We start from the raw sequence: 24,268 nt of genomic DNA, 5'->3' as shown, positions 1-24,268 counted from the left end.
TGTACCGAAGTGTACAAGTATATGGCACGTTTTCGCACATGTACCCAGTTATACAGGCACATTCCTATACTAGTCATAATAATGTAAGCATGGTTCTCAAGTGTGTACTTTCTAGAGCTTATAGGGCTGTGTGGATCGATTCTAGAACCTTTGTATTCTAGTACATTTGTTTGTATTCTAATACATTTGTTTGTTACGTCATAATGTCTAAAGTATTTGTCAACGTGGACAATTATGGATTCGTAACTTCCGGTTATACTGGACACGCGAATGGCGCAGTGAATAATGGGGGCAATATGACGTCGCAAGCCCGACACGATACCAAATCAAGCGTGAAAGTTAAAAAAGGCGGGAAAGAAGAATGCAAGACGAAATCGACCAAAGAAGAAGCTGTAAAGGTGCCTTGGTGGAAATCTATTTTTAAATCGAAGAAAGTTGAAAAAACGGACAAATGTGACGTAAAAAGAGCAAAATCTGATGCCAAAAAAGCAAAGAGATCTTCCAGCAAAAGACGCGATAGATGCCAGAGCGTTTTAGTCGATAATAGCATTGTAGTGTTCGAAGGTATAGATTTTACTGATGGAAAAAATGGCGCTGCTCAGGAGTTTAGCTCGCTTGACCAGTCTTATCGACAAAAATCGACATCTTTGGACTGTTTGGAGTCACTTCGCCAAGGAAAAGACCCGAAATTTGCGAATTTAAAACCGATAGAGCCGTTGCAGTTAAAACTTCCATTGAAGAAGAAATTATCAAGTAAAAATACGAAATCTTGCAATGCTAGTACGGATACACTTGATAGTAACTTATCCGGAAAAAGGGTCAAAAAAGCGCCAAAGAAAACGAGAAAGACGAACCACATTGCGGATAATAAAGATCACAGAGCTACAGCGTCTGTTGATAACTTACTCGACCAAAAAGAAACCCAAGAACCTCCTAAAATAAAAAGGTCACGTTCGTTACTGCATTTCAAAAACGCGTTTACAAAAAAGGGGAAAAGGCCCAAAGATACACCGGATTCTGCTAAAGACGATTCAAATATTGAAAAACTTCTAAAATTAGAAGTGACAGTGCCACCTAACGGAGACGTGACGTCAATTGATGATGACGTCATAGATGTGTATGAAAAATTTCCAAGACGCAAACCAAGCCAAAGAAAAGTTCTTGTTCATATTCAAACTAAGTAAGAAAAATACTTGTCTTAATTACAATTAAATAGAGTAGGGTGGGGGAAGATGGGACACTTTTTCATTCTATTTTCTCGTCCTACTTGGTAGTGAGTAAAGAATATTCAAAGAATTATAAAACCGTATTCTTAAGATTTCAATAGACCATTGTTAGTTGTTTAAAACTTGATCAGGACATTTGAACATTATGTGCTAAAGGTGTCCCGTTCTCCCCCACCCCACTATATGTTTTGTTACATTTTGTAAAAATTTTTACAACCTAAAATTCTCTAATTGTACAGGCTAGTCTGTATGCACACATTTATTTCTATATAAAAATCTAGTTAAATACAAATCTCTCTTTGGTTGTCCGCTAAGTGTAGCGTAGTGGCGACCATGCTTCTTTCAACCAATTTAATGAATCTAACTTGCTGTATCCTTGCATGATGGGGCAACGACAGTCATTATAGCATGGGTGTTCTGTTTCATACACCTCGTGCCCAGCTTACAAGTTACCACATATATAACTCATTTATCCTCGCATGGCGAGGCAATGACAGTTATTATAACACGGGTGTTCTGTTTCATACACCTCATGGCAGCTTACAAGATACCACGTAATGTAACTTTGCAATTAAATGTGTTTTTAACCTTACTTTAATGTAATATTTGTCACAGAGAAGAGATTCCAATAACTAATGGAATACCTCAGTGGGATTCAGGCTCGTACCAATATACGGCCCATCATGCCCCGCACCAAGATACGGCCCATCATGCCCCTGCTAGTGATGTCATCAAAACTTCCCCTAAACTGAAACCATCTCGTATGAGATTAATGGAGTCATCATTCGTTGGAAGTTCCAAGCAGTTGACGAAAAAGAAAATTCTGAAACAAGGTAAAAGTTAATGATTTGTGTTGTTGTAATTTGTAACAGATTTACTTCTCTGAGCTTTTACTTTAGATCTCCCAACCTACACACACACACATACCTATTTTATATTAAGGTAAAAGTATATTGATTCATGTTGCTGGGACTTGTTAAGGAGTCAAGATTTTCTGTTATATAGGCATGTTGAATTACCTGTTCCATTTTTTTATTATGCTCCAACATATCCCTGTTCTCCATTTTATTATATATTCTGTACCATTTATTTTGTCATGTTGTTCTTCGTTGTTGTAAATAATTTGATCCTTGCTATCAAGCCTATCATTTTCGAATAAATAATTCAAAATTAACTAAAATTATAGAAGCAACCAAGCTTAATGACATGAGCATAACATCTCTTGAAACTGAACCAAGAAATAGAGAACGACAACAAACAGTCACAGCTGTTGTGCATGCTGATATGAACTGCGGCAACACTCTGAAAAAAGTACCTGGCAACACTGGGACATTACGTACAACTCCAAAGTAAGAAAAAGTTTATTTTATGAATGAATTTAAGCTGATTTTCAGCACAAAAAGTGGTCACAAAAAAAGTGGTTTACAATTTTAAATACGTGAGAACTCATAAGCGGCACGAGGTGTATAAAACAGAACACTAGTGTTATAATGACTGTTGTTGTCAACAATGGGGGGATAAACAAAAAAAAGATTTCGTTTATCACTTCACATATATTTTAAAGGAAAATTTTAAAGTCACCCCGTTCTGACCCATGTACTCCTCTACGTGATGATGTCATCAATGATGATGTCATAACTCCTTTGAAAGAGCAAGGGAAGAAGGGTTTAAAGAAAGAAGGTTTGTAATTTGATTTATCCTATTAAGCTTGTATAGTTAGAAACCACTTGTCTGAAGGTCCCATTTAAATTGGGACTCAACCAATGAATTTGGGACCCACAAAATGCCGGATAATTTTTGAAGTACTTGATATTTTCAAAGGTAACCCACGCCCAAATAAGGTATGTCACGGTCGGTCGCACTCGGAGGACAACTTGTCGTTTGGACGTTCGTTTATTTTGACCGGGAGCTCACCTGACAAAGTGAGTATTGTGATGTAATAGCTGACATTAGTTTTACAAAGCAAGCTTGGTGTACTGGAACAAGTTGTAGCAAAAATATTTTTCTGCTTATGCTTTGAACTGTGGGACCTAACCCTTACCCTTATAGAATAGAAAATACATACACACTAAAAGGGAAATCTGGTCTAAATCTCATGTCCCATGGTGTGCCAAGCTGTAGGACCTCACACATATGGAATTGATAAATAAATCCAGAACTAATTGTTTATTGATATTAAGTCAAACTATGACCACAACAAGAACCATACTTGCATACCTCACTGTAGACCTGTAGAAATTCACGCGTACAGAATATAGAATAGACCAATAGAACCAGTGCCAATTCTCTTTGTTCATAATAAATCAAACTATGACACCACTAACAGGTTCCAGACGTGCATACCGCACTGTAGGTCTGTACCTTACCAATATATGATAGAATAAATAAATGAAATCAGTACCAAGTCTCTTTGTATTAATAAATCAAACTATGAAACCACAAACAGGTTCCAGACTTTATATTACGCACGCACCCCTACCTTGCAACATCTTCAGCAATGCGGCGGATGGCTCAGTGTTTACAACAGGCAAGTCATGCTAGGCCGACCAAGAAAATGCCACGTCATAATGATGAGGTTTGTGACATCATAGAGAAACTTGAAAGTTGCAGGTCATCGGTTCCTGACGATGAATTTCGCTCGAAAACGAGCGGAAGTGTTGTTTCTAATGAAAGGTCAGTCTATAATGCAAGGTTTATTAAACAGTATCTTGGGACATTTTTCCAAATATATATGCATGGCTGAAAACCCATATTATTTCTTTGCAGTGCTGCGCAATGTGTTGTGTCACCTCCAGAAAACCAATCGGCAACACTTTCTTCTAGAATAAAATGGAATAAAGTTTCTCAAAAATCATTTTCCAACGAGAATTCCGCTGCTGTGAGACTACTACAATCTAAACCTGATCAACCAATCAAATCAGAGGTCAAGGAAAGGTCAAACAGAGGTCAAGCAGCTAATTATGTAATTAATAAGAAACCGCCTTTCAAACCACAAAGGTCAAACAAGGGTCAAATCATCAAAGTACAAAAACAAGAAGCAGAAACTAAAATCAATAATTTTCAAAACTCGCCGACAATAAAATCCCCTATCATCAAAACTCCCAAGTCATCATTACTCAGCACTCCTCAGTTCTATCATCGTCGTTGCTATAGCGATTCGGATCTTTCATCTTCTCTTATTGTTTCTCCGATGCAAATATTTAATATCGGTAAGTTTGTTACTAACATTATAACTTTACCTTTGTGAAATTTTGAAATTTTAAAATAAAATGTTTTCAGTTATAAGATCTAGTTTTGGGTTATAGCATATAATGAAATGTTTTGTGTGATAGTGGTTAGAACGCTCAACCATTAATAACCACTAGGTTGGAGCAATTACTAAAATGTCTTACACAAGGACATATAGGCCAACAATAGAGGCAGGGATGAGACTCGGAACTGTTTCTTTTAGTTTAAAGGTGTAAGATTTAATAGATATAGCATGGTGCCGGTTATGAAGTTATTCCAACGATATTTCTTTTATGTTTATTAAGTTACAATTTTATTCACAGATTCCAACAAACTTAAGAAGAGAGATTTTAACAGGTAACATTTACAATGTTTCAATGTTTCCATTTACAATGCTTTGGTATATAAACTGAGTTTAGAGTCTCCACTGTCTCCCAATGATTAACAAAACCTTAGAATAAAGTTAACACTTTTATACCAGAAGAGCAAAAAAAACTGTATATAAAATACATATATGTATTATATATATATGGTGGGGGGGAAGATGGGACACCTTTAAATTTTATTTTCCTGTCCCATTTGGTAGTAAACAAAGAACATTCAAAGAATTATCAAATCGTATCTCAACAACTCCCATTGACGGTTGTTAATTGTTTAAAACACGATCAGGATATTTGAATATTATATGCTAAAGGTGTCCTATCCTACCCCTCCCTACTATATAGTATTTTAAATATTAACAACAACTTATAGAAGCAGAAGCAGTCGGAACGATCGGTTTTTAAACAGAATGAAAAGCCGGTTGGAAAGATTAGAGAGACTTCGCGATAACTCAATTAATCTGAATGTGCATTCACAAAGTACACCTGTAAGTTGCATACAAGGTTTAGACTTAATATTTATTCTTCACAGGGCTACAAAGTAGGTTGGTTGGGGTAAGATAGAACATCTCATTTTTTTTATTTACAGAACTATATATCCTAAAGTCAAAATATTTTGGCAATCATATTAGCTTTGGTTAAAATAAACCATTTTTTTATTTAACTATTATTTACAGAATTATATAACCTTATCCTCACAATCCTGTAAGATAATTTTTCAAAACTTGATTAGGAGACATTATGTGCTGATGTATTTATACCAAAAGTACTATACATATGTTCTATTCTATGTGGGTGAAGTTTAGGGGCGTGGCACAACATAAGTCCTGAAATTTAGGCCAGAATTGACCCATTACCTCGCTATACATATACATTTACTGCCAGAATACATCTCTTCTGTTAAACCTAACTTAAATTTCCTCCCAGGAGCAATACACAAGCTTAATGAACAAACTTCTCAACCCACAAGCCCGGCGGCAATTTGGTTCTAATCTACGACGAACAGTTTCAATCGACGGTTCAAACCCCACCCTCGCCACTCAGGCGCAAAACGGAAGCAACTCAGTGAGATTCAAACAACTTATCAACACAAGGCTGGGAAAGTACAAGACCGGGGGATCGGTGCGTCAAATCTCACTCAAGGAAGCTGAAGACACTTTCCCTGCTCCTTTAAGTCCTCCCCTCCACAAAGAAGAAGAGAGAGCATCATGTGGCTCAGATTACGAGACTATTTGGCCATTAGAGGGAGGCCAGGATGAAACAGAGAGTCGCCTACCCACACAGAGCAATCATTCCCCATCTTTACCCTCTAAACATCTTCAACCATTTTCAGGCTTGCCAATAATGACGTCACAACCGTTGATGACGTCATCGAGCCATACGACATCAGCAATACAAACAGAAATTAAAGTTTCCTCAAATCCGGTGACATCTGTAAAAAGTGTGGAGCCAGCAGTTTGTGTGACGTCATCAGAGAAAGTGATGTCATCTTATCGTGACGTCACACATCTAAATTACATATCGGCGCCAAGTTTGGTACACAAAGTAAAGTTTGGGTGCTGCATGTCCGAACTCGTTGAGAAAAACTTAACCGCTAAAAAATCCGACCGCGAGGTGGCGCACGGGAGGAACACTCGTGTCACGTATACGTCGGCGAACGCGAGGCCTATTATTACGTCACAGTCGGGCACTTTACGTCGCGATCGACTTAGCGTGAATCGAAGACAAGTTTCGAATATTTGTTATGGGAGTGGGGAAAGTTTTGAAATTCCTAAATCAACTGTGATTGGTCGAGAAAGACACGTGATGAGGTCGGATACCCCGGGTGTTTGTGACGTCAGTATAGACCCACACGATATATTCTTCTCAAGCACTCCGGTTAAGAAGTTGTATTCGAAAGTTCGGCCTAATAGAAGGCCCTGTGACGTCACAGACACAGCGGAAGGAAAACAGCGAAAGAAGCGAAAATCGCGGCACAGAACAAACAACAATCAAAAACTACATGATGCAGAGAGTCCTGTATCCGAAAATGAACGAAGATCTCCGAATTCATCCGAACCTAGTGTGGAGAGCGTTTCTCCTAACCCGAGTATCTTCCCGACCGCAAGCGACTTCTTTCTACGATCGTTGGTCGAAGAAACTGAGATCCAGAAAACAATGTTAGCGGAAATGACAAAAATAAGAAGCAAGTACGCCTCTGGTGGAATGGATGAAGCAATCATAAAGGTAGTATGAAAGTAGTTCTTTAGCTTTTTTACCAGTGCCCTGACACAGTGGCTTCCGTTTGCCTCTAGTCAATAAAATGAAAGTTCGATCCTCGGCCATGTGAGGATACATAAGTTACATACATGGTAACTCGTAAGCAGGCACGAGGTGTATAAAACACAACACCCGTGTTACAACGATTGTCGTTGCCCCGCCACGCGAGGAAAATTACCATATTTATCTTATTTTACCGAATATTCCAGAACAATTTGGCTTCGGATGAAAACTGGAACCAAATCGACAACGGTTGCCATGGAGATGACGAGAAGTCTTCGTCTAGCGATACTGGATCGCAAGGGACTATTACGTCAGAAAGGCTCTCATTGTTACGTCATCGCATGACGTCATGCAGCTCGTCGAGCGATGACACGGTGACGAACTATGACGACATAGAGGAGGATGGTTACGTCACAATGTCGTCGAACGACAGCACTTCTGCGCAGTTCGGGAGTTTAGTTTGCCCTCGGATAACCCCTGTTTATGACGTAGATAAATCGGTGACGTCACGACCTGTAGAATACGTTATCGATGACGCGAAAGATTTTATGTTGTGGGATTGTGACGAAACGGATCTTTAGTTATTATGACATCATAGTATTATTCACCTTGCATCTCAAAGCACAATCATAATAAATCATCTCGCGTTTGAATTCCATCTTTATCTGGAATGTCTCATCTTTGAAGTTAAAGATATGTGAGTATAGTACTGTGGGGTAGGATGGATACCGTTAGCAAATATTAAATCCCATATTTCCTAATCGGGTTTTTCACAATCAACGAAGGTTGTTGGAGTTGTGAGCATACGGTTATGCTTCTGTGCGTATTTTGTATTTACTACAATATAAAAAAGATACGAATGAAAACATGGACCAGCCTCCCTACTGTATACTGAATCATCTATATGTCTCATGGTAGGCGACAACTAGTTTTGGTGATTCAAAATTCGATCGTATAACTTACACCGGTGCCGTGACACATTTAAAATTCTCAATTAGTAACCAGAGGTAAGACATTTGCAGCCAGATGTTGCTACCGTTGTAGTCGCGTATGTCTTTGGAAAGGACATTTACAGGGCTACGAGTTTAGAAATAGAATCTATGTTATAATCTGTAAGAAGAAATAATTGTCGTCGTCTGTAAAGAAAAATCTGCGGCACAGTAACAGTAAAATTGCATGTATCTTTCGTGAACCTGTTTTTAGAAATAAGCCCATTTTTAAATAATTTGACTGCATAAAAGTCCATTTTTCTTTGCTAGAACGTTGCGTACAATTTTCGCTCCCCGATAAATAGCAGCAATTGTTTTTATTGCCGAATTCACGCCCCATTTTAGCACCCCATTTGAGCGAATGGTTGCGCCTCAATTTCCGACCATCCCTAACTCGCAAAAGTTGCTTTCGAGCCGGGTTTTTGTCTTTTATTTATTTTTTATTGATTTTAATATTTCCGCCACGTTTACACGCACAAGAACAGGTTTAATACTCGCTATTTCACTCAAAATTTGGCAGAAATCGAGCTATTTTAGGCTGTTAGTTGCTGGTATAACAGAAAAATCAAAACAAAGTAATATTATAGGATATTTTGACTAAAACATGTTTTAACCGACGTAAAACTATTTATTGCCGGACTGAATAATTTGTATTACTCAGAAAGTGATAGTTTTAATTTAGTTCTTTTTTTAGTAGCTGATCCTTCTAAGTTACTGATTGCAAAACAACAACAGGTTTTATATTTCACAAACATCCCTTTAAACTCATTATCTGCAAAAGTGTATTATACCAATGCCCATAGGAAAAATGTCGCCAACACATCATCTTATAGTCGTACAATCTTATGAAATGACCTATTGTTTTGGGAATACACAGGTTTTATGAAAGAGGTTTTGCAGAAAACAAAGTTCGTAATTGCCTTAGTTAATAGGGTCTATGATCTTCATATTGTATTCAATGAGATTAAGGTTACGCGATTAAACTGTAAGATATTTTGCTGTTAATTCAGATCTTTTTTATCCTGTTGTATCGGGCTTTAAAGAAAATCTATAAATATTACAAGAAGGGATATGCAAGCCATTTCTCTAAATGTGGTACAAGCCAGTCTTTTCCAATGGGTCCCCCTGCCATGTCTTTCTAAAGAACCTATCTAAATATAATATAGAATATTAAACTGTTGTTGCTTTTTAATATGGTTGGGAAAAATAGTTTAAATTTAAAGTAATGGTTCAACCCTGGCCCAAGTTTCCTGGTCACAAATATTGTTTGTCTCTTCACTATAAACACTCCTTTTCTCTTACAGTTGATGTTTCCATTTACAATATAGTTAGTTCCCTTGTTATCCAAGAGTCAGCTGGTAGGGGTGATTTATAATAGCCTACCAGTGAATTGGGTGATGCATTTGCTGAGAAAGTTACAATAACAACAACAACAACAACAACAACAATAACAACAAATTCATTCACCCATGGTCATGGCTGACTTTAAGGAGGAATATAATCAGCGAAAAAAGGAATTATCCCATCATGTATTGACAGGACAATCAAAACTCAGCGCAGACTCTTTGCTGGTAGGTACTTTGTTGCATGTATTGTGTGGTGTGGGTCTTTTCTGTTCGCAGGTATGCAATGCTTTGTAATTTTTTACTTTTTGAAATTATTTCTCAGCTACTTTATTGTATAGAAATATCTGTTGTGGAATTCTGTTTTTACATTTTTTCAAGCTCTATTGTGTTTGTTTTTTGTTTGTTGACAACGCATTGTATTTCCTGAGATATCTTACCATATCTCGACATTCGGCAGTTTTTAGACACTCAATAATAGAGATTCTATTGTATGACGGTAAATTCTTCAGCGAGGCACACCTGAGACCTGGGATGTAGTCATGTAGGTCTATTACCCCAACACCCAGGGTGCTACCATCTAGACCCCACTGAGGCAGTTTATAGACACTTAATAATAGAGATTGTATTCACAAGGGTGAGGTCTTTAGTGAGGCACACCTGAGACCTGGGATGTAGGTCCATTACCCTAACACCCAGGGTGCTACCATCTAGACCCCACTGAGGCAGTTTATAGACACTCAATAATAGAGATTCTAAAAACATTATTATTGCAGTGTTTAGAAACCTGTGTTTCTAATACACTGTATTATCTCCTAATAGGATTAAAGTAATTTAAAGTAGGATGATACATTATTTAATTAGATACACTATCCTTATATACAGTAGCCTGTTATGGAAACATAATACTCATTTCTGTGATACTATTTAGTTTTTAAATTGTACTACAGAACCAAAACAGAAACAAATATAGTTTGTGCCTTTGCAAAAATAAATTTTATTTTCATGAAAACATACTATTTTTAATGAAACAATTAGCACTGTTTGCATCCTGAATCTATGAGAGAAATATAGTTGTGATAAAATTCAATAAATATTACATTTATTGTAAAAAAAACAATTTGTATTTCATATGGGCAGGAGACCAGGGTGGGTCAGAGTTAACCATTATTCTAACACCCATGCATTGTTTACATGCATTTCAATATTAAAAAGTATTGTTAAGATATCTTAAATGCAAATCTTATTACTAATTTCTTATGTTTTTATTTTCAGGAAAGCGTCACTGCTCTTGTGTATATAGGCTATTGTAAATATATGTTCATGTAGAAATGTAATATTACAAACCATAACTACAAAGCATTGTTGATATACCTTAATAGTAAATCCAGTTATTAACTCTTTATATTTTTAATCGTAGGACAGCATCATTGCCCTTGTATCTGACCTAGATGTTCCAGGTTTGAAGAAAAATAAGAATGTGGAAAGTTTCCTTAATCGATGTAAGTTGTTGTATGTGTTTGTATAAAGTGAAGTCTTTAGTGAGGCACAACCGAGACCTGGAATGTAGGTATATTACCCCAACACCCAGGGTGCTATCATCTAGACCCCACTGAGGCAGTTTATAGACACTCAATAATAGAGATTCTATTGTATGAGGGTGATGTCTTCAGTGAGGCACACCTGAGACCTGGAATGTAGGTCTATTACCCCAACACCCAGGGTGCCACCATCTAGACCCTACTGAGGCAGTTTGCAGACACTCAATAATAGAAATTCTATTGTATGAGGGTGATGTCTTCAGTGAGGCACACCTGAGACCTGGGATGTAGGTCCATTACCCTAACACCCAGGGTGCTATCATCTAGACCCCACTGAGGCAGTTTATAGACACTCAATAATAGAGATTCTATTATATGAGGGTGATGTCTTCGGTGAGGCACACCTGAGACCTGGAATGTAGGTCTATTACCCCAACACCCAGGGTGCCACCATCTAGACCCTACTGAGGCAGTTTGCAGACACTCAATAATAGAAATTCTATTGTATGAGGGTGATGTCTTCAGTGAGGCACACCTGAGACCTGGGATGTAGGTCCATTACCCTAACACCCAGGGTGCTATCATCTAGACCCCACTGAGGCAGTTTATAGACACTCAATAATAGAGATTCTATTATATGAGGGTGATGTCTTCGGTGAGGCACACCTGAGACCTGGAATGTAGGTATATTACCCCAACACCCAGGGTGCTACCATCTAGACCCCCTGAGGCAGTTTATAGACACTCAATAATAGGGATTCTATTCTATGAGGGTAAGGTCCTCAGTGAGGCACACCTGAGACCTGGGATGTAGGTCTATTACCCCAACACCCAGGGTGCTACCATCTAGACCCCACTGAGGCAGTTTGCAGACACTCAATAATAGAGATTCTATTGTATGAGGGTGAGGTCTTCATTGAGTCACACCTGAGACCTGGAATGTAGGTCTATTACCCCAACACCCAGGGTGCTACCATCTAGACCTACATTGTGTTTATAAAACTTTATTTTCCCAGATTCCCACATTGTACAAACAGTGCGCAAGAAACGAATGCGTGCGAATGACTTTGATATTGTTAAAGTAATCGGACGAGGTGCTTTTGGTGAAGTCCAACTAGTTCGTCACAAACCAACTAAACGTGTATATGCCATGAAACTGCTCAGTAAGGTTGAGATGGTAAGTTATATACAATAAAAAAAGGTTCTGGTGCTATGGTTATATAGTAATGGGTACATATTTCATAATCTTTTAGGTGGTATAAAACACAGGTGCGTGAGGTTATAGTTTTGCAATTCTTTGAATTTTCTTTGTTTACTTCTGAATGGGAATTAAAAGGTGTCCCACCTTCCCCCACCCTACTGTATATTGTATTGGAAAAGGCGTACATTGTAAAGCTGAAAAACTTTTGTGTTTTTTTTATGAAAACGATTTCAACCTAATTGTTCTTGTATGAAGAGCCTTGGTTTTAGGTTTATATAAATCAGCTTGAATTATTTACTCAATGTATTGTGTAGAATGAATGTATAGTAATATTCAAATACAAGTTTAATTTGCTGAGCATGGGAAGAGGAATACAAATATTAAAACATTTGGGCAAATATTAGTTTAACTTTGAAATGTCATGATGGGTAATTGCTCTATTGTGATTGTTTCAAGGGTATCTGTCTGTTCACTATGTGTTGTGTGATGTCATAATCTGCCATGTAACATGCGCATAAGTGTGGAACCGGGGGTGGCAGGGTGGGCAGACCAAACCTATTCTGGACTGCATTAATTGCTAATCAGTAAACATTACAACTGATAAATTGAAATTTGTTTCACGGGATTATGTGTCTAAACAACCTGTGCCCTCCCTGCATTTTTAAAAGTTTGGCACCCGTGTACAGGTATTTTTTATTTTGTTTAGACGCTTTACTATTTATTATTTTGAACAACAGTATATATACAATATAGATTACTTCGTTTTGAATGGAAATTTGGTATTGTTAGATTTAGCTTAGTGAGACCTGTACACCATGATACCTGTACACCACAGTCATATAAAAAAGTGCGAGTGCCGTTTTTAAATATATAGATAACTTAATTTTTTTTTATTTGCATTACTTGATTTTTACCCCTGCATCCTTAGATCAAAAGATCGGAGTCGGCTTTCTTCTGGGAGGAGAGGGACATCATGGCCCTGGCTAACTCTGAGTGGGTAGTGAGGGTAAGTCGTTCAACATTGCTGTATTTTATCCTGGGTTTTAAGCACGGTTGGTTTATTCTATATGGATGAGGTGATCACTATGGACGCTATGTTCATTTATGAGGGTTGTTTTTGAGTGTCGTAGGTTAAACTGGTCGCTGTATTTAAGATTTAGGCCAGAGTTAGCCCTTTAACCCTAAACTATAGCGTGTTTTTATTCTATATGAGGGTTTGCAGCAGGGTTTTGACCAGAGTTGTCATGTGAGATTACCCAGTTTACACTATGATTTTATTCTATATGTGTGAGATCATGGAGTATGGCATGCCAGGGGACCTGAGATTTAGCCACAATTGACCTATTACAAATTTACAACTTATTTACGTTTTAATATAATCTCAAAAAAAATAGTTGTGGACTTTGTGCTTGCGGAAAATTTTATGGATTCACATTCAAGTATAAAACATGCTGCTGACTCAGCACCCATGATCCTTTATAACTTCTATATATAAAGCCATTCCTGTGTATTGTCTGGTTTATACTTCATGCTTGGATTGATATAAAAGACAAAAACTGTCTGGGGGCGTTTTGTGTAAATAACAAAACTTATAAAGTAGAATGATAAATTGTTTAATATCAAATTCAAAACAGTCTCTTTAGTACTTTTTTTTGGTTAACACTGTTTCAGATTCATTTTTTTCTTCTTGCAAATTGTAATTTATTTTTTTTACTTTTTTGACAAAATTTATGCAAATATTGCAGCTCTGGCTAAGTTTCAATTTAAATAAATAGTTTTTTACATTTTACAGCTAAAACCTTCAATAGTTTGTTTGCACTTTTTATCTTGTAAACCAATTTTTTAACCTAAAGGTTTTTTGACAATTATTGACTTTTTTGCAACGGCAATTACTCGGTTTTTGAAAAACAACATTTCTTTTCTTTTTTAACTGAAATTTTCATTTATGAAATTTTTTAACTTTTTCACAGCTTAAACATTCGTTCCAAGCCAAGAAATATCTTTACTTTAGCAGTTTTCATTAAGTTAATTTTTTATACCTTTAACACAATTCATTTTTGAACTGAAATAGTCATTTCAATTTTTAATTTTTCGCTGCTTGAACATTTATGTTTACATTTTATATATGATGAATTTTAAATCTTTGTTTTAACTGTTAATTCATGATATTTTTACCTTTTTTGCAGCTTGAGCATTCGTTTCAAGACGATAAATATCTCTACATGGTGATGGAGTTTATGCCGGGCGGGGATTTAGTAAACTTAATGTCAAACTACGATGTTCCTGAGAGATGGGCTCGTTTCTATACAGCTGAGGTTGTACTTGCTTTGGAAGCAATACACTCAATGGGGTATATTCACAGGTGGGGTCTATGTGTGTGTATAGATGTGTGTATATATATGTGTGTGTATATATATATGTGTATATATGTAAAAACATATTTTTTGATGTATTATGTATTATACCATGCAAGGAATTTGTAGGAGTTGTATAAATACACTCAATGGGATTTTTTATATGTGGGCTAAGTCTGTATATATATGTGTGTGTTATGGGCCATCATAGGTACCAAACCTGGGGTGGTATGGTGGGCAAAACTAGAATCCTGGAACTGTATTTTACATAAGCATTTGCCTATCACTACCTCCCTGCATTTATTAAAGTTTGTTGTTCATGTGCAATCTGTAGTATGAGTGGAACTCTAGACAAAATCGGAGGTCCTGGATATGTATTAGTACTTTAACATATATTTAAACAATACTCAGATACACATTAAAAAGAAATATTCCCCAATAGCAATACACAATATATAATATAGAAAGAGATCTCCATACTGTAAAGTTTTTACCACTGACCCTATATGTTTATAGATAGATACAATATAGGCCAGTTTAACAATACCATATATATATACATAGAGAGAATTTCCCTTACTACATAGTTAACCATACACCCTATATACAGGGATGTGAAACCCGACAATATGTTACTGGACAAACATGGTCATCTTAAACTTGCTGATTTTGGAACTTGCATGAAAATGAATGAGGTAACAGTTTGTGGAACTTAATGTTCCATTTGTTAAAGTTGAAATAATTAACAGTTTTGCGGACTTAAAGTTAATACTATTTTTGCATGAAGTAAACATGGTACATTGATAGATGAAGTCTTACAGTGTGCACACATATGTAGGCTCATTGCCCATACATTACTTTATCATATGTTTTATATAAACAGTAACAATTGGTCCCATTTATTTTTGGCTTCTGTGGCATTTAAATGTATTTTCCATACTTTTATATGTTTTTTCCATATATTTTTATACATTTTTCTTATGTTAAAATGTATTTTTCATAGTTTTTCTTGCTTCCCATGCTACAGTCTTATAAAATTCTAAAATAATTTAAATAATGATGTCATAATGTTGATTGTTCCAACAGAATGGCATGGTAAGGTCGGACACCGCAGTAGGAACCCCTGATTACATTTCTCCTGAAGTATTAAAGTCACAAGGTGGGGACGGACATTATGGGAGGGAGTGCGACTGGTGGTCGGTACGTGGACATAGATATCTTATATATATATTGATATAGATATATTCTATATTGAAATAAAGAGTTTTATGATAGTAGTTCATAGCCCACCATAGTTTAAGGTCTTAAGCAGCTGGGCTGAAGGTTGCTGCGTCCGCCATGCTCGAAATATTGGTGTCGCTACCTTGTAGCTTTGGTGCGTAACTTATTTATCGACGAAATAGAACAGAAATCTTTACACGCATTCTGTTTTATGAGTAAGCATGCCAGAGTGGCTGTACACAGTATCCGGCATGCGAATTTGCTTGCGAAGTCGTATGCAAGCCCATTACCGAGTTCCGCATGCGGCAGCGAAATCCGGACAAAACAGACAAAACGGACGAATTCCGGATACTGTGTACAGCCCCCTTTAGTCCATTATCCCGATTCCAAGGGCGTTATTTGGAAGTATTGTCTGCTAAGTGTCTTGTCTTGTGTGTCTTTGAGACATTATATGGATATAGAATGAAATATTAACAAAGCTTTGGTGACCCTATTTTTTAAACTACACATTTCACTTTTTGTAAGCATACAGTTTAATGTAATTTTTACAATAACTTTTGGGTTGCAACAAAGAGAATGGAAGCATTGAAAATATAGAAATTCCCTCCTGTTTGTTAGGTATTGTGGTGTAATAAATGTAATAATTCAAATTATGAAGCAACTATCGTAAATTAATAATAGATGAAACATCATTGCTTAGTCACAATCCTAGATATAAATGCTGAGTCATGTTTGTTTGTGAGCTCATTATTGTAATAATGATCATTGTTACGTCAATAAGGAAGTAAAAGCAATGTTTATTGCATCCATTTTGGTGCAAATTTGTGGAAAAACTCTCTTTATAATCAATACAAAAGGAACTTCAAAAAGAATTCGTTTTACAAAACCTTTGCAACAATATAGATATAATTTTTATGGGTATTTATTTTCTTTTTTGCATTGTAAAGAATTCTATACATTAGACTGTATTTCGAAATAGTTGTTGTAATTTAAAAGTATTTTAAAATAAAAATATCAGCGGGCAAGGATGTACAAGAGAATACCTTAAAAATCCTAGAAATTAAAAAAAATAATTTGCAAGTGTCAATTTCTAAAATGCACAAGTATTGAAATATAAAATGCAGAAATATGATTTCTTTTATGGCCTTATAATAATTTAAGATTCGTCCGGCGCTTTTTCTTAGTAATTTAAAAGTCGTTCGCTCTGTATGTTCTTTAAATGGAAACATTTCATATATAGAGCCATGCCTCTACGCAGTAGTAACATTTAATTGATAAAGGCGTCATCAGTCGCCACGATTCTATATTTATGAATCATAATATGCGTGACATAAACTTATGCGAATGATATTATCCATGTCGTACTGTACGTATACAATATGTCATGTTTAGGAAATGACTGGATGTAATATCTCCATAGGATTTGTAGGCATATTTTTATTTAAATGGAATGTGGACATATAGTAGGGTGGGGGAAGATGGGATACCTTTTCATTCTGTTTTTTGTCCCATTTGGTAGTAACAAAGAACATTCAAAGAATTCTAACACCTTATCCCCATGACTCTAATAGACTGTTGTTGATTGTTTCGATCAGGATATATGGATATTATGCTAAGGTGTCCCGTCCTACCCCACCCTTCTATATGTTTATTTAAATGAAATCTATTGTGGCTATTGCTAAAGTCATGTAACTGAGATTTGCATAAAAAGCCATTTAGCTGCAATACATGTGTTAAGGAAATGTTTATAATTATGTGTTAAAAATATTGCCAAAGGGCCAACTCTGGCTTATATCCCAGGTGCCATAGCGTGCACATTGTAAACAAATCTGTGTGATTTTGTGCAAAAAAAATCTTATCTTAAAACTCATCTATGCAATGTTGACTGTATATTTAATTGAGTTTTGAAGTATTTTTGATCATCAAAATAAAATGATCTTAAATTTTTTTAATGGTTTCTCAAAATAAGTGTCTATAAATAACTACAGTATAATAATATCCAAAGCCCCATTGCGTGCCTCAATGTAGGACCTCACCCTTAATAGAATTCAATAGAATAAAAAACATAAGAGTTAAATAAACACACCCGTTACAGAAATAAAACTTATAAAAAGAAACTGGCCATTATGAAATTTGAGCATTTAACACAACACAACTTTTGCGTTGTTCTTACTTTTATGATAAAAAAGCAAATAAAAAAAACACATTTAAATTAATATTTTTGAATGAGTTATGAGCATTTAACAGAACACAATTTTTGCGTTGTTGTTACTTTGTGGTAAATAATGTTAAAAAAATGGTTAAAATGTTTGTATTTTTCATAGAAATTTTTGTTTCTCAGTTATTTTCCTGAAACTTGTAACACGACACCCTTGATTACAATTAGCTCGTTAGTTCTGATTGTTAATTATTCGGTTCATGTGAGGTTATATGTGTGTGTGTGTGTGTGGTTATATATAGGGCAATGTTCTAATAATATAACTCAATAATGAGAAATGATGAAGCAATTTCATTAAACAAGGACAAAATTAACCATATAAACTATAGTTACTAGGTTTACAAATGCGTTTTTTTGCTAGTATCAATAGAGACACAAAAGCCCATATATATACAATACAATACAATTCCTGTGCTAATAATATAACTTAAATATAAGTTATGGTGAAGCAATTTCATTATACAAGGACAAACAAGTATAGCTAGGTACATAAAACTTGAATTTTCTGGTCAGTTTTGACACAAACATAATATCCCATAATCCATATATATACATATGAAACAATCGTTTTTATTTTATTTTAACTTTTGACATCACTGAAGATGGTTTTAGAAATGTTCAAAATACGTACAATTGCGTTATATAAACATGGATTGTTGTGTTTATATTGAATCTATATTTGTTGTTTTATTGCATGAACAATGCTTAATATGCAAGTAACAATATTGTTCATACGCTGGTGTAAATATGCACCTTGAAACTTATGTAAGGTAAACAGAGACAGTATTGGCATTTGTTTTTTAAAACTTTCTTGCTAAAAATAGCCATGGTTTGGCAAACTGTCACAATTACGCCACTGTTTTCTATCACATAAGCTAAAATTAAAAGCAAAACTTTGGCGATTACAGAAACTGCATTTAACACAACTTTTAAGCATAAAAAGTGTAAACAATAAACATATAACCATTTTAGCAGGTTGAACCACTGTAGTGGGTGACCAAACCAAATCAAATGGACGCTTGCTTTTAAGTCGTGACCTAGGGTTTAAGAATTATTGATTGTATAATTTTGTACTACTAAATGTTATTGGATGTCTTGGGGTTGTTACAGTAATGAAGGTATAAACAACACAAAAATATAAAGCCTGTAAAAAATACTGTAGTATGTGACCCAACCAAATCAAATGGCCAAAATCAATGGGCCAAATCAAATGTTTTCTTTTTCGCTTTTGGACTTTCGTATACATTTACTTATACTATACCCTAAACTCTAGGTTGGTGTTTTCTTGTACGAGATGTTGGTTGGTGACACTCCATTCTACGCTGACTCTCTTGTTGGCACTTACGGTAAAATCATGGATCATAAAAACTCCTTACAGTTCCCTGATGATGTGGAGATGTCAAATAATGCAAAGCAGTTGATTTGTGGATTCCTCACTGATAGGTAAATATGCGGAACTTCGTTTTTTATAGATTTATTAATGTGCCCTACCTGCTATGTATGTTTTATGAAATATATATAAGTTTGGAATTTTTTTTATGGGTAAAACTGTGAAAACTTTTATTATTGATATGTATATATGTGTGTGCTAGTTCATTTTAATATATGTATAGTTGTTGATTAATGCATTGTAAAAAAACTCCAGGGTTAGCCTGTCCACCATGCCAACCCAGGCTTGGGCTCATGCGTTGTTTTTTGGCCATGGGGTAATACACATCACATCACCCTTATAGAATCTAGGCAACATGGCAGTACGTATATGGATCTAACCCAACCTATTACACCAACAGAAAGGACAGATTAGGAAACCACGGAGTCGACGAAATAAGAAACCAAAGCTTCTTCAAAAATGATCAATGGACATTTGACACGTTACGTGACAGTAAGTTGATTTTATTGACATTTCATAGATTACTTGTGAAGCACATTTATTTAAACATGCTTGCATAAAAAGAGTTTGGGTGTTGGGGTAATTGTTATTTGTTTAAAATGTGATCAGGATATTTGGATATTATGTGCTAAAGGTGTCCCATCTTACCCCACAGTGCTATATATATAACTCTTTCTTTGGTGAATCTATAATGGCTCAAAATGTAATTTACATCTTACCCAGAGTAGTCCTACAGTTACTATCATAAGAAGTATTTTTTTCTATATAATATTACTCTCTTATTGGTGAAACAAAATGTTTGCTGATGTAGTTTACATCTTACTCAAAGTAGTCCTACAGTTACCGCCTTAAGTATTAAAGCTCTCAACCCTTTCCATTCCTATGTTAACACCAACAAATATCTTGTCTATAGAAAGTTAGTGTAAGTGTCTGCCCCTCTTAAGGTGTAAGGACCCTTCTAACTAATCTAGTATATGAAGAGTGCTTGAATAGGGTGTCTTATTGTACATTGCTATAGTGTGGTACTGTGGGTTTATCTATGGTGATGTCACAAACCGTGTGGTTAATGGTTGGAAAAAAACTTCTTCAGTATTTAAAATACTGATTTAATTTAGATTTTTTTCGAACTGACCCTCTGACCTTACGTTACTCCTGTTTCACACATCTGTAGAAATGGGTGTTTGTTATATGACTTAAATTCATGTGTATAAAACACAATTTTTTTAGTCAGTTTCAATGTAAATATAACATTGTCTTCATTTTGAATGATTTGTCATCTGATACTTACTGTTCACCCACAATAAACAGTAGATTGCCCCATCTTAACCAAAACCCCTTCTTTTAGCTGTAGCCCCTGTGGTCCCTGAGTTAAACGGGGACACCGACACCCGTAACTTTGACGATATTGAAGAAGAGAAAACTGAACCCGAAAACTTTCCCGCCCCCAAAGCATTTGTGGGGAACCATCTACCTTTTATTGGATTCACCTTCACAAGTGACTCCATGTAAGTTGATTGACAGCTTAAGTCCCTTTTTCTTTAATTCTCTCCTCTATTGCATTTTTTTTCATCGATGACAATAGTCGTGTAATTTAATTGATAGCTTGATTGCTAATTTCAAACCTTCTCTTGGACACATTTTCATTACCCCCTATTTCATGACTTTTTTATTTTCTCTACTTTACTACAATTGTTTTAGGAATTGTTACACTTTTTTTAATTATTTCAACAATTTTGTTACCTTTTTGTCTTCTTTTCTTATATTCTCTCTTTCCCCATCTCCTCAATTATGTTGCTGTTTCTAAATTGTCTTAACTTTTATTACAGATACAGCAATGGCCAAGCACCTACAGTTTCAAATGTAAGTAATATTACTGTTGTGACTAATTTTCTGTTAACAGCTTTGTGTAGTTCACTCTTATTCAAAATGCTTACTACAACATACAGTGTTTAACGTTATTGTAATTTATTTGCAGCAAAAGACCAGTAACATTGCAGCTATAGGAGAGGTAAGTGAATGTATTAAACCCTGCACTTATCATATGTTTTAATAGACCAACACCCTTGTTATATTAAGAATCTGGTTATTCAAATCTATGAGCACCAGATCAGGGTCAGATTCGCGGAAATTATTATTGTTACATTAACATCTTATTATTACAGGATTCTGAAAGGTTAAAAGTCAAAGTGAAAAACCTGGAGAATCAACTTAAACAGGAGGTCAAGAAGAGGGAGGAACTGCAGAATAAATATGAGTGAGTGTGTTTGTTTTATTGGGTGGTGGGAACCTGAGTATCTTTTGGTTGGTTTGGTCATTAATATCCTTGTGGGTGGGAACTTGAGTGACTTATCCATGGTTGCCACTTCCATGCTCACAGTCGAGTTGCTGAAGCTATTGCAGTGTGTGGATAAGCAGACATGACTTTTGGTTGGTTTGGTCATTTATATCCTTGTGGGTGGGAACTTGAGCGACTTATCCATGGTTGCCACTTCCATGCTCACAGTCGAGTTGCTGAAGCTATTGCAGTGTGTGGATAAGCAGACATGACTTTTGGTTGGTTTGGTCATTTATATCCTTGTGGGTGGGAACTTGAGCGACTTATCCATGGTTGCCACTTCCATGCTCACAGTCGAGTTGCTGAAGCTATTACAGTGTGTGGATAAGCAGACATGACTTTTGGTTGGTTTGGTCATTTATATCCTTGTGGGTGGGAACTTGAGCGACTTATCCATGGTTGCCACTTCCATGCCCACAGTCGAGTTGCTGAAGCTATTTAGCAGACATAGGCGCCTAAAATGGGTATCAAGGTGTGCATATATACCCTAAAAATAAATCAGAGTATCCATGGGTGGCCAGTAAAAAAGCTTAAACAATTGAACAGCGTACAAACCTACATAAAATAAACAATATACAGTGGTGATAGTGCAATGATCAATCCAATCTATTTCCCAAATAAAAGCCAATAATTTGACTTTGATGTTTTCGTCGTCATAAACTTTATCTTTTAAAACTTATCTTGACTTTTTAAAATTCAAGCACCTTTGTATGCAATACATGTACATAAGTACACAACTAGCACAGACCAAATATAACCTTTGACTTAAATGGATGTTAACACACAGTGTATGTTTCCTATGATGGTATTTATAACTCTCGCACTTAGCTGATAATAATGTTATAAATAGAAACAGGGAGCCATATTGCAATAGGCATTGCTTGGAACAGTATAATAGCATTACAGCATACATTGTATAATACACATTTAAAAAATCAAACAAATTAGTTCACTAAAAAAGTAGAATATACATATTTTATAAATTTCCTTGATTTTGTTTATTGTTTCTATAAGGTATATAGTACTGTGGGGGAAGATGGGACACCTTTAGCACATAATATTCAAATATCCTGTTCGTGTTTTTAATAATTAACAACGGTCTGTGGGAGTTGTGAGGATATAGTTTTATGATCCTTTAAATGTTCTTTGTTTACCACTAAACGGGACGAGAAAATGAAGTTAAAAGGTGTCCCATCTTGCCCCACCCTACTGTATAACATAATTTCTGATTTTTTTAGTGCTGCGTAGTACACAATAAAATGTATGTTGTTTTATTAATATTTTGTATTACATGAATATATCCTGATCAAGTTTTAAACAATAAACAACGGTTTATGGAAGTCGTGAGGATATGGTTTTATAATTCTTTGAATGTTTTTTGTTTACTACCAAATGGAACGAGAAAACAGAATGAAAAGGTGTCCCATCTTACCCCACCCCACCCTACTGTATCTTATATTATCCTATTATTTTATATTATCTAAAAATTTTCTATTATCTTTTTTTTCTATTATACCTTTATTATATTATAATTTTATAATATTTTTATTATTAATAATTTTGTAATATTTCTACCAGCGAATCGGCATCAATGCCACAATCGTATTTTATAGTATTTATTTAGTTTTTTTATCATCTATGACTTTGAAATTCTACATGATCTCCTTTTCTATTATAATTTTATATTTTTATAGTATATTTTATATTATTTCTACCAGTGAATCGACAGCAATGTTACAATCAGCGTCCCGTGACATGGAGTCAGGTCGGGAAAGTCGGCGCGCCAAAGAATCCGAGTTACGGCAACTGGAACGGGACAACGCATTGTTGCAACATAGACAGCAAGAAAGTCAAAGGAAATCGGACATGGAGGCGGAAAAAAGAAAAAAGGTAAATCACGGGTGTGAATATAACATTTTTATGCTTCAGTTGTGTAAATAGATTCACTGTTTTTTCTTGATGATTCGAATCTCGGTGGCATATCGCCCTAGTCACCTCCAACTATGCAACTTATGTAACTTTCTAACTTATTTTTATACCAACTTAAAAAAAAAACTGTTAACCGTGTATTGGAGGTGACTTAAAAAAAAACTGTTAACTTGGTTAAACTGTTCGTAAAATGTTTTTTTTAGTTCGTTGCAGCTTTAAGCAGAAATAGAAAACAATTTTGACGTATAACTTTTAAATTTTCAAACGTTTTCTTCAGGTTGAAAACGACCTTGCTGCATTGTCACGGCAATTGGAGGAGTGGCGCACGCAGAAAACGGAGCGCAAGAAGGCCGAAGCAAGCGCGAGGTCCGAACAACTCCGTATAGAAGAGTTACAACGTAAGTTAAAGTCGGAAGGTGACAGCGTCGGGAAACTGAAGAAGATACAACAAGAACTCAAGAAGGTAAGAATTTTTATGCCTATAAAAGAATTCTATGGTGACAGGTCCTTTTAAAGTGGGTTCTAATTCAACTATATTTATAATATTTGAACATATAGTACTGTGGGGTAAGATAAATACTGTTATCACATAATAAAACTGAGAAAGATATAACAAGAACTCCAGAAGGTAAGGATTTTTATGCCTATAAA

At 35.5% G+C, this 24,268-nt stretch overlaps 2 protein-coding genes across 4 annotated transcripts in view; both read left to right on the top strand.

Annotated features, from left to right (window-relative positions):
• The first annotated feature begins 19 nt into the window (after positions 1–19).
• On the top strand, positions 20–7,760 carry LOC149734406 (uncharacterized). The gene is made up of 11 exons (XM_089880889.1): positions 20–1,180; positions 1,842–2,059; positions 2,413–2,575; positions 2,791–2,906; positions 3,048–3,148; positions 3,673–3,899; positions 3,993–4,435; positions 4,778–4,811; positions 5,208–5,322; positions 5,762–7,060; positions 7,303–7,760. Exons 1-11 carry the CDS (start codon positions 204–206, stop codon positions 7,675–7,677), a joined length of 4,068 nt encoding a protein of 1,355 aa, XP_089737015.1. The 5' UTR covers positions 20–203; the 3' UTR covers positions 7,678–7,760.
• A 1,596-nt stretch (positions 7,761–9,356) lies between these two features.
• Positions 9,357–24,268, top strand: part of LOC149734405 (rho-associated protein kinase 2-like) — a 33,712-nt gene continuing 18,800 nt past the window's right edge. The window contains exons 1-15 of one of the 3 annotated variants that reach the window (XM_089880886.1): positions 9,357–9,656; positions 10,849–10,930; positions 11,986–12,146; positions 13,099–13,176; positions 14,357–14,532; positions 15,135–15,219; positions 15,611–15,724; positions 19,237–19,406; positions 19,754–19,845; positions 20,699–20,858; positions 21,180–21,213; positions 21,329–21,361; positions 21,516–21,607; positions 23,407–23,578; positions 23,895–24,080. In XM_089880886.1, coding sequence (XP_089737012.1) covers positions 9,555–9,656; positions 10,849–10,930; positions 11,986–12,146; positions 13,099–13,176; positions 14,357–14,532; positions 15,135–15,219; positions 15,611–15,724; positions 19,237–19,406; positions 19,754–19,845; positions 20,699–20,858; positions 21,180–21,213; positions 21,329–21,361; positions 21,516–21,607; positions 23,407–23,578; positions 23,895–24,080 — 1,737 coding nt within the window. In that variant the 5' untranslated portion in view covers positions 9,357–9,554. The remainder of the gene's footprint in view (positions 9,657–10,848; positions 10,931–11,985; positions 12,147–13,098; positions 13,177–14,356; positions 14,533–15,134; positions 15,220–15,610; positions 15,725–19,236; positions 19,407–19,753; positions 19,846–20,698; positions 20,859–21,179; positions 21,214–21,328; positions 21,362–21,515; positions 21,608–23,406; positions 23,579–23,894; positions 24,081–24,268) is intronic. The other 2 variants (XM_089880887.1, XM_089880888.1) reach the window with 2 other exon arrangements.

This window comes from Ciona robusta, chromosome 7 (assembly GCF_009617815.1).
Source record: "Ciona robusta chromosome 7, ASM961781v2".
Classification (NCBI taxonomy): Eukaryota; Metazoa; Chordata; class Ascidiacea; order Phlebobranchia; family Cionidae; genus Ciona; species Ciona robusta.
Note: the sequence above shows the minus strand (reverse complement) of the source record. Positions and strands in the feature narration are given on the sequence as shown.

What these genes read in the sequence shown, in the direction of transcription:
- LOC149734406 (XM_089880889.1), top strand. Translation starts at nt 204, where the DNA reads ATGTCTAAAGTATTTGTCAACGTGGACAATTATGGATTCGTAACTTCC. An exon ending in ACATTACGTACAACTCCAAA is followed by an intron (nt 2,576 to 2,790) that starts GTAAGAAAAAGT and finishes TATATTTTAAAG; the next exon opens with GAAAATTTTAAAGTCACCCC. An exon ending in AGTGTTGTTTCTAATGAAAG is followed by an intron (nt 3,900 to 3,992) that starts GTCAGTCTATAA and finishes ATTTCTTTGCAG; the next exon opens with TGCTGCGCAATGTGTTGTGT.